At 32.1% G+C, this 12,638-nt stretch overlaps 1 protein-coding gene and 1 non-coding gene across 2 annotated transcripts in view; both read right to left on the bottom strand.

The window, feature by feature from the left end:
- The window catches only part of LOC123668193 (sphingolipid delta(4)-desaturase DES1), a 32,059-nt gene extending 28,462 nt beyond the window's left edge, over window positions 1–3,597 (bottom strand). The window contains exon 1 of the mRNA XM_045601983.1: window positions 3,261–3,597. Within this exon, the coding sequence (XP_045457939.1) occupies window positions 3,261–3,342 (82 nt within the window). The 5' untranslated portion in view covers window positions 3,343–3,597. The remainder of the gene's footprint in view (window positions 1–3,260) is intronic.
- A 4,217-nt stretch (window positions 3,598–7,814) lies between these two features.
- Window positions 7,815–8,007, bottom strand: LOC123668327. Its single transcript, XR_006745564.1, has one exon. It is a non-coding gene; the product is annotated as a U2 spliceosomal RNA (small nuclear RNA).
- Window positions 8,008–12,638: the final 4,631 nt, after the last annotated feature.

Here is a 12,638-nt window from a genome sequence, read left to right as displayed (position 1 = left end):
AATTAAAACACGAATTGTTTGGGAAAGTATTCGTCAGATGTCGCTCTAATTCAAATTGGACTTGACAAGCACTAACTTTCGATTAAAAAAAGAATCACAAATTTTTTTTTCATTAACTACAATGGCTTCGCGCAGCCGCCATGTTTGATTTTTTTTTAATGTCACCTATCTAAGAACACTTGGGCAGCTAAGACGAACCTAACGATACCTCAATTATGTAAATCCGTTCAGTGGTTCTGGAAATATGAGGTAGTAAAGAATATTACATACAAATATACATACATACAAGATACGCGCGAAAAACATAACCCTTCCTTGGCAGTCGGGTAAAAATTAAAGCTTTAGGTAACACAAAAAATACAATCCAATTAAAAAAACATCCTCCTTTTTATGTCGGTTAAAATAACAGTTGTTTGTTATTAATATCGAGCTATGACATTTAGAAGCAATTGACATTATAGCCGAAGTGCGGAAACCACGCGGGTAGGCCAGTAGAAAAAAAAAATACAAATATACTTTATTGTACAACCAAAAACAATACAAGTAACATAAAAGAAAAAGAAACAAGCGAGAAAAAATAATAATAATAATAACAAAAAAAAAGGAATGTACAAAAGGCGTAATACTAGCGCGAAGTTGTACGTGACCGCAAGTAATAAATTCATAATGAAAATATTTATGTGTTATTATACTATGTTTGTGTGTTTGTATGTGTATGTTTAAATTGTACTTAGTTACAAAGGTTTCTTTCATTTTATGGTTTTTTACCAACTTCAAAAAAAGGGAGGACATTCTCATTTAGACTATAACTTTATTTATGTTACCTTAGAACTGTATACTGGGTCGACCGATTCTGATGATTCTTTTCAACCGAAAGGTGGTGGCGGTGCGGCCCTATTTAAATTTAGATGAGATCTGACAAGTACTTTTCGAGTTATATCTCACGCGTATTTACTTTACAATTTTTTCGTTCATCTACGTTGTATTATGCCTCATAACTTTTTACTGAGTGTACCGATTTTGATGATTCTTGTTTTAATCGAAAACTGGTGTTTGTCTTTGGCAAAGCTTTTGATTCAAAAAAAAAATCATCAAAATTCGTACATCCAATAGAAACTTATTAGGTAAAACACACTAAACAAAACAGTCAGTTGAAGTAACCGCTTACCATCAAGAGGGTCGTAAGCTTGTGTGCCATCTTTGAACTAAAAAAAATCTTGAAACTCGTGTTATGAACCCTAGTTGCCTATTGTTATAAAGCTTTACATCAAATCAATTCTAGAATTAAATTCTTCAATTTACTTGCCACAAAAAAGTACACGTGATTTTTGGATATAGGCAGAGGAAGGAATAGTCGTAAACCTCACCACATATCACCAATGTGATTAATAGATGACCAAACCTAGCATATATATATATATATATCTACTTATAATCTGAAGTCCCTCCAAGTGATTCAGTTATATGTAGCCTAGCCTAGTATGTCCTTTACATTACCCACAAGGTCAAAGTAAACTTGTTGTTATCACAATTATTTAGCAAATATAAGATAAAATTATCATTACATATATCTGTATATATTTTAAGGTTCTCAATATGTCTGTAATTTTTTGTCTCATGTATGTTACCTCATAACATCTCACAGGTGATTCAATATGATAATTTTTTTTTTAAATATAATCTGGTGACTGTCATGTGGTCCCATTTAAATTTGATTGAGATGTGACAAGTAATTTTGAGCTATCACTCACAATATACTCACTTCACTTCAACCTGTCGCAGTCCACTGCTGGACATGAACCTCTCCAAGTTCGCACTAGACATTATGGCACAAACTCAGGTCACTCAGTCAGCTTAAGTTTCAAGGTGGTAGTGGGGCTTTGTTATCCCTTAGTTGCCTCTTACCACACCCACAGGAATAGGGGGTGGCTATATTCTTTACTGTCGTAACCACAATGAAAGGCTAATAAGATCTCAAAAGAGTTTTGATACAGGGTTTTTTGGAATAGCACAAGAATGCTTGAGTCTTGAGATACTTTGAAATAGAAAGTCGTAAGAGATGACTAAGGGATAACAAAGTTCCACTACCACCTTGGAACTTCGAGTGACCTGAGTTCGTGCTATAATGTCTAGTGCGAACTTAGGGAAGCATATGTCCAGCAGTGGACTGCGATAGGTTGAAGTAATTAGCCAATATAATACTTAATACAATGATATTAGTAGTAGGATTATTAATAAAGATGTGTTGATATGTCGCTGTATATCTTGCAAGACATATCAGAATTTATAACAATAGACAGTATTCATTAACTACTAAGTTTCATGCTGAGATCCTCTCCAGAATCTACATTATGAACTGGTGGTGGCTTTATATTAAAAATAATTTATTCTTTAAAGATTATTTCAATTATACAATTGTAAAGTGTAAAGTGATTCAAGTGCTTTCAAGCCTTCTTGAATAGATATTTTTGTTTTTTAGTTTTTTTTTTATACAAACTACTTTTAATATTAATATACAATAATTTAGTAAAAAATAAGATATACATATCCAAATAATACATAAATGCAAGGCTAAGTAAAAGTTTTTTATAAAGATTGTAAATTTATTTTTTATTTTTAAAAACATAGCATTTCATTATTTTTTTTTTTACATTGACACAAGGTGTAACAAGAATCCATTAAATACTTATTTGTTTAAACTGATGTCACACACGGTGACTTTTCCTTAGTTTAAGATAATTTAGTTAGAGGAAAACGAATATAGCTATCTCTCTAATTGAAAAAAAACATAGTAACAATAAATTTTCAAACAAATATATGTATGTATGTATTTTAAATGTATGTATTGTTCATATTTATTTTATTTTTATATTATAGAATTATTGATATATTTTTTTTTATCAGAAATACTTTTAATAGGGGTCACTACATAGTTTATATATTAATTCATAATAAATACAACGTTTATTTCCTTTTTTTTTCTAAAAAGTTGTTGCATCCAAAGTCCATACTATCAGCGGTGCGTCGTCGTGTTATTATACTAATAATAAAATATATATATTGAATAGGTATTCCTACAATACGGTAAAAATTGTTAAATCCTAGCGTACCTAGTGTACTTTTTATACATCACTCTATTTCATAAAATGTACGCTTGAACTTAATCTCCCATGCTTAATTGGTGATGTCTAAAGGCGATTAAATATCTTAAAAATGGTATCAACTAATTTAAATATGTATAAATGACGTAATTTTGTTACCAAGGATGATCTTCCGGCGAGTGGCATGTGGTTCCTCTGTATGTACCCACTCAAAATCGTCTCTAGATACTTTTGCACCCATATTTAACAGAAAACTTTATTCACTACTTCAAAATAGCCCACAACGCGGCGAATCGCAATAAGGGAAAATATTGCTTTTAAATAAATAGTGCTACGCCCTTTTCTAGAGCGTCCAGAGATATATAACTACGACCGACCGGTACCGAATTTCGATAGAGAATTAGAGAATTAGTGAGTAGCGACAAATCCGAAATGATTACAAGACGACAGAATTCAAGTCGCTCTCGCTTACCTTTTATACTCTTTGGCTTAAGCCGTGAACGTCAACGTCAGAGATAGGAAAAAATGTCACAATGACGGCGAACATCGCGTTTAGAATTATTGTAAATCAAACGATTTTGTTAAATATTCCTGCTATCCTAGTAAAAATGTTAAAATTAATGATATATAAAGCGTGTAAATTATTAATTAACGATTGAAATTAGCACTATAATTTAAATAAGAACACGTTGTAAAATTGTCTTATCACGGTTAAATGTTTTACGGATTTTATAAATAACTAGCTTCTGCGCGCGACTTCATCCGCGTGGAACAGAGGCGCGTGCAATACTTGATCATTATTTTGCTGCGATGTTATTTTAAAACTGCGATATCTCCTGAGATACTCATCGAAATCGAATTATGTAACAGGCTTTTTTGTTTTGAATTAAATACTTGTGATGAATAACGTATTTATTTAGATAAGGATTAATATCACGTTTATAAAAACATCTTCGCAAATAATGCATTATTTTAGAACGAACTTAGTTAGCTTAAAAAAGGTTATAGTGAGCCAACCTTAAAAGATAGATATATGCTATAGGATCAATTCTGTTATACATGATTTTTGCGAAACTTTAACTTTTTTCACAACGCACGCAGCGGAAGCTCTCAAAAGGAAAAGAAAACCCCCGATTTAAAAACATTCTTCATTGGCGCTCCACTCCTTTTGGTCTTAGCGTGATGATATATAGCCTCTAACCTTCCTCGATAAATGGGCTATCTAACACTAAAAGAATTTTTCAAATCGGACCAGTAGTTTCTTAGATTAGCGCGTTCAAACAAACAACAAACAAACAAACAAACTTTTCAGCTTTATAATATTAGTATAGATTTAAATAATATTGTCTTTTATTGTATACCACACCAGAAGCATAATAAGGTAGAAGGGAGGACAATCTCTTCTTCTTCAAACAAACGTCTTCAACAAACAAAAAAGGCAAACGTAAAACATAGTAATAAGGGCCAGTTTCACCGATTGTGATAACGCTATTTGACGGATATGGTATCCAACAGATAAAAAATTATAATATTTTATAATTTTTTTCCAACGAATTTCACTACATTTATGAGATATTTCTATTCACAAATGTGAACCTAAAGTGGTAGTTTATTTATTGAGGAAAATCAGATCTTATTAGCCTATTCTACCTTCTGCTGTTGAAGTCTATTCGTAACTTATGTGCAAGATAAACTTTATCCATAACCGGTGAAAAAGATCCAGAATCTTCTACTGTCTTTTTCGGATATAATAGGAACACAAGCACACGACTGAAGTAAAACTTACGAAACGTAACTCTTTTTATCTTCACTAACTAATATCCCGCTCCCTACTTCCGTTCGCCTCGCCCGATCACACTTTTCGTAACCGTCACGAATTCACCAGTTTACTCCCCAAGTCAAGCGTACGTAAAAAAAATTTACTTCAAAACTCACTTGTGGGCAACTGAAGCAATCGCGAAATAGCAATCTGTATATTGGCCGTAGAATTAAAGCCAAAAACAAATACATATAGTCCGGTCAAATTAGACCAAAAATAAGAGTAAAGTTACCTAAATTCCCACCAAGCTGAAAATCGGTAAGATTGTTTGAAATATCATTAAAAACAAAATTTGAAAGTTCCCCATCTTTCCCCTGTAAGGAAATTTTTTTATTCAAGATCAAAGGTAAAAAAAAAATGAGTTTTTCGCGATTTTCAGCAAAACGGTAAGTTTTATCATAAAAATATTTTAAACAAAAACTGTAGATCATAAAATTATCTACAAAAAAATAATTAATACTTTTTTTTCTACTAGCCACCGTTTTTGAGATATAACGATTCAAAAAGTTGTAAAAGTTGTAATCGTCATAATATGCATGAATACGCCACGTATATATACATCTCTAAAGTTTTAATATATGTTAAAATATTTTTCTATCGGTTATTGTAACTTACACTACTAATATAAAATATACATAAGTTATAACTATAAGAATATCAGGTAAAATGAAGCCCAGTCCCTTAATTTATACGCCATTGAAACCTTGAGAAAACATCTGTCCCCTGTTCAAACAACCTCAGTTGCTGCTCATCAACATCTTTTTAGGATATATTACCAAGTTCAAGTATGGCTTGGTTATCAGCTAGACCCTACAGACTGGGGTTGGAAGTTGGTTAACAATTTATTAGAACCAGTGTACACTTTACTTCCACTTGCGCCGGAAAAACTGCTGAACTCGATTTTTTGCAACTGCAAAAAGGGATGCAGTGCTAAATGTGGTTGCAAAAAAGTCGGACTGTTCTGTTCTCCGGCATGTACACATTGTCAAGGCCGGTTGTGCTCTAATATTGAATCACCAACAGTAGAGGATCCGTTTGATCCCAACGAGGCAACATGCGATACATCGCTACGCGCAGTTTACATGCACTCAGGATGAAGATGAAGAAGAACAAGAACAAGAAGAACAAGAACAAGACGAACAAGAACAAGAAGATCAAGAACAAGAAGAAGATTTTGAAAGTTACGACTCGGACGATTAAATTTCACTACTTTTTTTTTAACTTAAATTGCTTTTATCTTTTCAATCTCTGCTAATATCCATTATTTTTCAATAGTTTTAAATTAAACAGGATCAAAACTGACCCGTGGAATAGGCCTACTGGGGAAACCACAAAAAAAAAACGCGCTACGTACACTACCTCATAGGTGGCGAGGAAACGTGTGCATATTATGACGATTACAACTTTTACAACTTTTTGAATCGTTATATCTCAAAAACGGTGGCTCGTAGAAAAAAAAGTATTAGTTAATTTTTTGTAGATAATTTTATGATCTACAATTTTTGTTTGAAATATTTTTATGATAAAACTTACCGTTTTGCTAAAAATCGCGAAAAACTCATTTTTTTACCTTTGACCTTGAATAAAAAAAATTCCTTACAGGGGAAAGATGGGGAACTTTCAAATTTTGTTTTTAATGATATTTTAAACAATCTTACCGATTTTTAGCTTGGTGGGAATTTAGGTAACTTCGAATGTCTAAATTGACCGGACTAATATACCTAGTTACATGTTGAAAAAGTTATTTCAGTCTGCTTTATTTGACATCATTATAATAATATGTTCATCAAACCTACAAAGAAAATATTTTCATCTATATCTATATAAATAAAAATGAATGTTGCTAAGCGCATAACTCGAGAATGGCTCGACCAATTCGGCTAATTTTTTTTTTTTTTTGTATGTTCCTTAAGACCCACGGAGGGTTTTAATATTAAATTATTGTGTTTGCAGGCAAACGAAGAAAAACCGACTTCAATTATATCGACAAGTAATACAACGTACCGAGGTAAACGAAAAAATTGTCAAGTAATACAAATGTGACTACATGATAAACATCGGCTTTCAATTTAATTAAAAATCATCAAAATCGGTACACCCAGTAAAAAGTTATGCGGATTTTCGAGTTTCCCTCGATTTCTCTGGGATCTGATCATCAGATCCTGGTTTCCTTATCATGGTACCAAACTAGGAATATCTCCTTTCCTACAAAAAAAGAATTATTAAAATCGCTTCATAAACGACGAAGTTGTCCCCGAACATACATAAAAAAATATATAATACGGTCGAATACCTCCTCCTTTTTTTGACGTCGATTAAAAAATAAAAAAAAATAATTGTAATATTAACTTTTAACAGAACGAAGTCTGTCCGGGCAACTAGTTATAAAATAAAAACATACGTTGTTTACTTACTTACAACTTTAACTTTTCAACTTTTTAAGTAACTTCCAAAGAAGGAGGTTCTCAATTCGACTATTTTTTTATGTATGTTAGTTACCTCAAAACTTTCGAAGGGTGGTGCTTGTCATGTGGTTATTTAAATTTGATCGAGACCTGCAGGGTACTTTTTGAGCTATCTCTAATAATGCATATTAATAAATTAATAGACTATTTTTTCGTAGACCGTCGTTGGTTTGCACCTACCTCATAACTTTGATATAATTATATTGATCGAAAACTGGTGCTTATCAAGCCCATTAAAATTGGGCAGTTTCTGAAACAAACTAAAATTGAAAAGGCTTTAATATTTAAATTCAAATTTCTTTCAAATAATCAGGCGGACTTTTTTTTACATCGCCATAGTGTGATCAACTTAAATATCAAATTTATCTGAAGTTACATGACGAAAACTAAGGGATATTTATTCAGTTCTAATGACGTTTCATAGCATAATATGTGTGGGCCAATCCCGGCGACACTGCAATGCCGGGCCGACCCGTGACAGGAGTGGAGCGAGCCCCTAAATTCCCGTCATTTTCCAAAAATCAGTTTAATATACTGGTCCCACAGTGCGGGAACTTTCAGATATTAAGCTGAAAAGAACAGATACTACACTTTGATCTTAGCCAAAAGGCCGAGAAGCGATACCCAAGTTACTTTATTTAGGAGACGTCATTATATAGAATAGAATCTAGCCAGCGCGATGTAGAATTCGTGTTTAATTGCACAGCGACATCTATTGAGTAATAGTTAGACTAATTTTGTATTATCCGTTTGCTGTCGGAATAACGAAAACGATTTATTTGTAGCAAAATTTAAGTTTATAATTTGAGTTTTATGAATTAAACTTTTAATGCATTCTATTTTACGTTTATAGCTTTCTAAGGTGCCATAGAAAAGTTATTTTCTCTTATATCACGTTTGTATACAGCAGCCATACTCAACCATTTTTTTATATGGGCCACAAACACGTTTTAGTCATGGTGTCGCGGGCCGCAAGCAAAAACTATTTAGGTTTCAATTAAAACGTAATTCCATAATGTAGTTACTTTATTAATGAAAAAATAAGCTTTGACAAAGATCTTTACTTTTGATTTTTTTTTTTGATCTTTTGAGAGATCTTTACGTATTTTATTGCGATTTTTGTATTTATGAACACTTTTTAAACTTTTTTAAAGTCTGGTTTAGCGCTACTTGCTATTCTTATTACATCTTCCAGATGAGAATCTGTAAGTTTGTTTCTATAAATGTCCTTTGTGTATTTCATTTTTGAAAAAGACGATCACACACATACGTAGATCGTAGATAAAAAAATGTTAGTAGGATTTGCGCACATCTTTGGAAGTTTTTATACTTTTGGTTCTCAAAAATTCTACATATTCTCTATTTTTCCCTTTTTTTCTTTAAACACAACTTCAAGATTAGTGTCGTTTTTAAACTCAATGAACTCATCGAACAAGTCAGAGTAATTACAATTTGGATCGTCTCAAATTTTTGATTCGAACGCCCATTTTCTAATGGGCACAAAATTTAAATTGGTTTACTATAAATGGGTAACTTCAGATGGGCCAACAACAAGAGCCCGGCGGGCCGCAGTTTGAGTATAGCGGGTATACAGCGTTTAATCAAACAAACGATCTTTTCAGTTTTATAATATTACTTTAAATGTGTTGAGATTTCCTCGCAAAAATTATCGTATATAATAGATAACGTTTGGTTATTTCATATCTGGGCGGTAGGTACTCGAGCGCGGTAAACACGTTTTCTCGCATAATTCCTTCCTATTGCTAAACAACCTCCTCTATCTTCACAGACAGACAAAAAATTTAAAATCGTTTGTTAGTTGTTTGGTATCGTGTAAATAACCATATTCACTTGAAAAAACAGTTATTTTGAAAATACACAGACACTTCAATTTTATTTATATCTATAGGTATTAGATACTAATAAATGGAGTTGGTTTTTTTGTTCAGTTATACTGGGACAACTATTGAACCGACCGGAATAATATTTATACCATTAGTACAGCGTGTTCTGGATAAGGTTTAAGTATATGATATGTTGGTGATTACTTATTGTGTAAGAAAATATGGACAGACAGAGATCGCCATTGTAATAGATATATTATGGAAACTTTTTACGTAGGAAGTTATGTAATAGTTTTTATACTTACTCATAACTCTGTTACAGTGTCTGTTTCTCAAATAAACAAAGTATAATAAAAACCAATGTTTTTTTTTATTCTTTAAAAAAATAGGATTTGTCAAACAGTGACCATATCGCCTCCATCGTTCTTAACTAAATCACCGTCTCTTTAAATATATTAGGATTCATTATAAACATTTCTAGCCTCTTCAGAAGTTGGTGAAGCCAAGATACCATTGAATACCCCCACATTATTTAAATTATAAACTGGGTACTGAATAATAATCAAATTTATTTCAGTTTCGATTCGCACACATTCTTAAAACATGTGATATGTATCATTTACTCGGTCGCATTCCGTGCACAATGGCGAATCATATTTCTTCATTAGGAAGCCGATTCTATTTAATGGAATGTGGATCGAAACCTATGTGCTGTAATAAAAATGAATTATACTCGAAAAAACTTTATTTCAATTAAAGAGTGAAAATACCTAGAATGAAATGAAACAAAAAACATTAATTGGTGTAAAAAATTTATTTCTACGGACGGTTTACAGTAAGTCAACACACATTACACAAACTATTAATAATAATTATTCTTATTGTAAAGTATTCTTATATAGATTATTTTTAATGGCTTTCAGTTGTGCCAGTTGCAGTAACGTAGTGGGCTTAACCCCCCCCCCCCTACATGCCCAGCAATTTTCTGTTTTGCGGACCATTTGTGCGCCTCATTGTGCGCCCGGGACATGAAGCTCCTTGACCCCCCTCCCCCCTACGCCACTAGCCAGTGGAACACGGTTAATTCCGCCAATGTCACGTAGTGTGGAGTTCACACGGAGGAAATTGATCGGTACGGTCGAGAAAACAATCTTAAATAATTTTGACTTTATTTATATAAACAAGCATTCTATCACTCAATCGGGACCTGTTTCACAGGTTGTCGACGCTATTTGACAGATTGTAGTATTCAACGGATAAAAGTTTATGATATATTATTATTTTTAGCCATCTGATTCCGGTATATTTATGGTATATTTCGTGATTACGTGCATGTTACACTTAACACTTTACTCACAATCGGTGATACAGGCCTCTTAACTTAAGAAAATGCAACTATATGACAATATTTCCTAACATTATCACATATATATATATATATATTAACTAACCATAATTTCTAAGTTATAAGTGCTAAAAAGGCACACATTAAGGCAGTGTAAATTCTATGAAATAAAATATATTTCATAAGTATTGAGATTTCATTTAAAAAACTATATGCCAGCTCCTTAAGAACGATTATAATATTTAAAAATATGTTTAACTCTGTCTCGCAAGAGGCTGTACAGTAGCGTCACTCTCAAGACTGGACAGTGTTGTAGTTTCACTCGACTCCACTCCTGATATTAATTTAATACCACAGTCACATTGTTCAAAGGAGTAAACTCCAATAACATACAGATACTTGTATACAGAGTGAATACAATCTAGATTCTAGAGGTATTAAATTAAAACACACATACTACATACCACTTTTAAGAAAATAGGTTTACGAGTGAACGTAAACGACATCTATATGACTGATGCTTTGTACATGGCTTGTAAATGGTATGTATATGTTGTTAAGAAAGTAAGAAACACATTTATTCGGAGCATCACTCAAAAACGCAGACAGTTTTTACACAAAAAAATCACAGTTAAATAGACATAATAATAATTAATAAATAAGTACATATAGAAAAAAGAAATTTACAAGACCAGTAATATAGACTACAAAAAACTATAACATCAAAAAAAGTAAAAAAAAATGTGAATAAAAAATTCCAAAAAAGTTATGGAAAAAAAGACGAGTAGACAAGAAATGTGAAAATGTGTGATTATATGACCAAAATAATACCGCCTGCGGCTAAGTGCTGTGCCCCAAAAAGGTATATCACTCAGCTTGGAGTTGGCTTTCATAAAAGCAAAAACCAACGCTGATTTTCAGTGATGAGCGCGACAAGTACCATTCCTTTCTTCTAGCAATATAATTATATACGCATAATACGGTTAATGACTCTCGCTTTCATCAACTCTTTATACATAACATTAAACGAAATATATCATAAATACAATTATTTATCAGGGCCTGTTTCGACATTGTGTCACAATCGATATTGTGTATAAAGTTTATCCAGCACATAAGTTACGAATAGGTTTTAGTAGTAAAAGAGGTCATTAGGACCCGTTTCACGTCAATAAATAAACTGCAAATTTTAAATTTACATTTGTAAATAGAAATATCTCATAAATATCGTAGTATTTGATGGTAAAAAGAATAATTTATAAATACCATTTATCTGTTGGATATATGTATATATTACATATAACTTTATTTTTATCTGTAAATCAACAACATAAAACATATTTATAATATATGGACGGAGTTTTTAAGTCTTTTAAAATGAAAAAATGTACATTATCCTAGAATTACAGGTAAATAAATATACTTGTATTCTTTTTATATTTCTATATGTAAACGCTCAGATAAAATTATCAATTATAGTTATTATAATTGTGTTTGCTCGCAAACGAAAAGAAAAACCGACTTCAATTACATCGACAAGTAATACAACGTAAGTAGACGAAAAAAATTAACAAGCGCACTAGTCGTCACTATGATTTTCGAGGTTTTCCCTCGATTTCTCTGGGATTCCATCATCAGATCCTGGTTTCCTTATCATGGTACCACACTTGGGATATCTCCTATCAAAATCGGTTCATAAACGACGAAATTATCCCCGAACATACATCATATATATATATATATATATATATATATATATATATATATATATATATATACACGGTCGAATTGAGTAACCTCCTCCTTTTTTGAAGTCGGTTAAAAAATTGAAAAAGTGCGCATATACGTGTTATTAAACTGGCGTCCTTCCATTTAACTGCGATATCAGAATCGATATTATAACCTCATATGGAACTTACTCGCTCAAACGCTTTACTAAAAATAATAAAGTTACCGTCGTGTGTACGTTAGTGTCGTGATGACCGAGTCACCTGAGTTTTACAGTTAAAACGGTTATTTATAGCAAATTTTCCCATGTACTCTCAACATTTTTTTGAAGTGAAA

The sequence above is a fragment of the Melitaea cinxia genome, chromosome 30 (genome assembly GCF_905220565.1).
Source record: "Melitaea cinxia chromosome 30, ilMelCinx1.1, whole genome shotgun sequence".
Classification (NCBI taxonomy): Eukaryota; Metazoa; Arthropoda; class Insecta; order Lepidoptera; family Nymphalidae; genus Melitaea; species Melitaea cinxia.
Note: the sequence above shows the minus strand (reverse complement) of the source record. Positions and strands in the feature narration are given on the sequence as shown.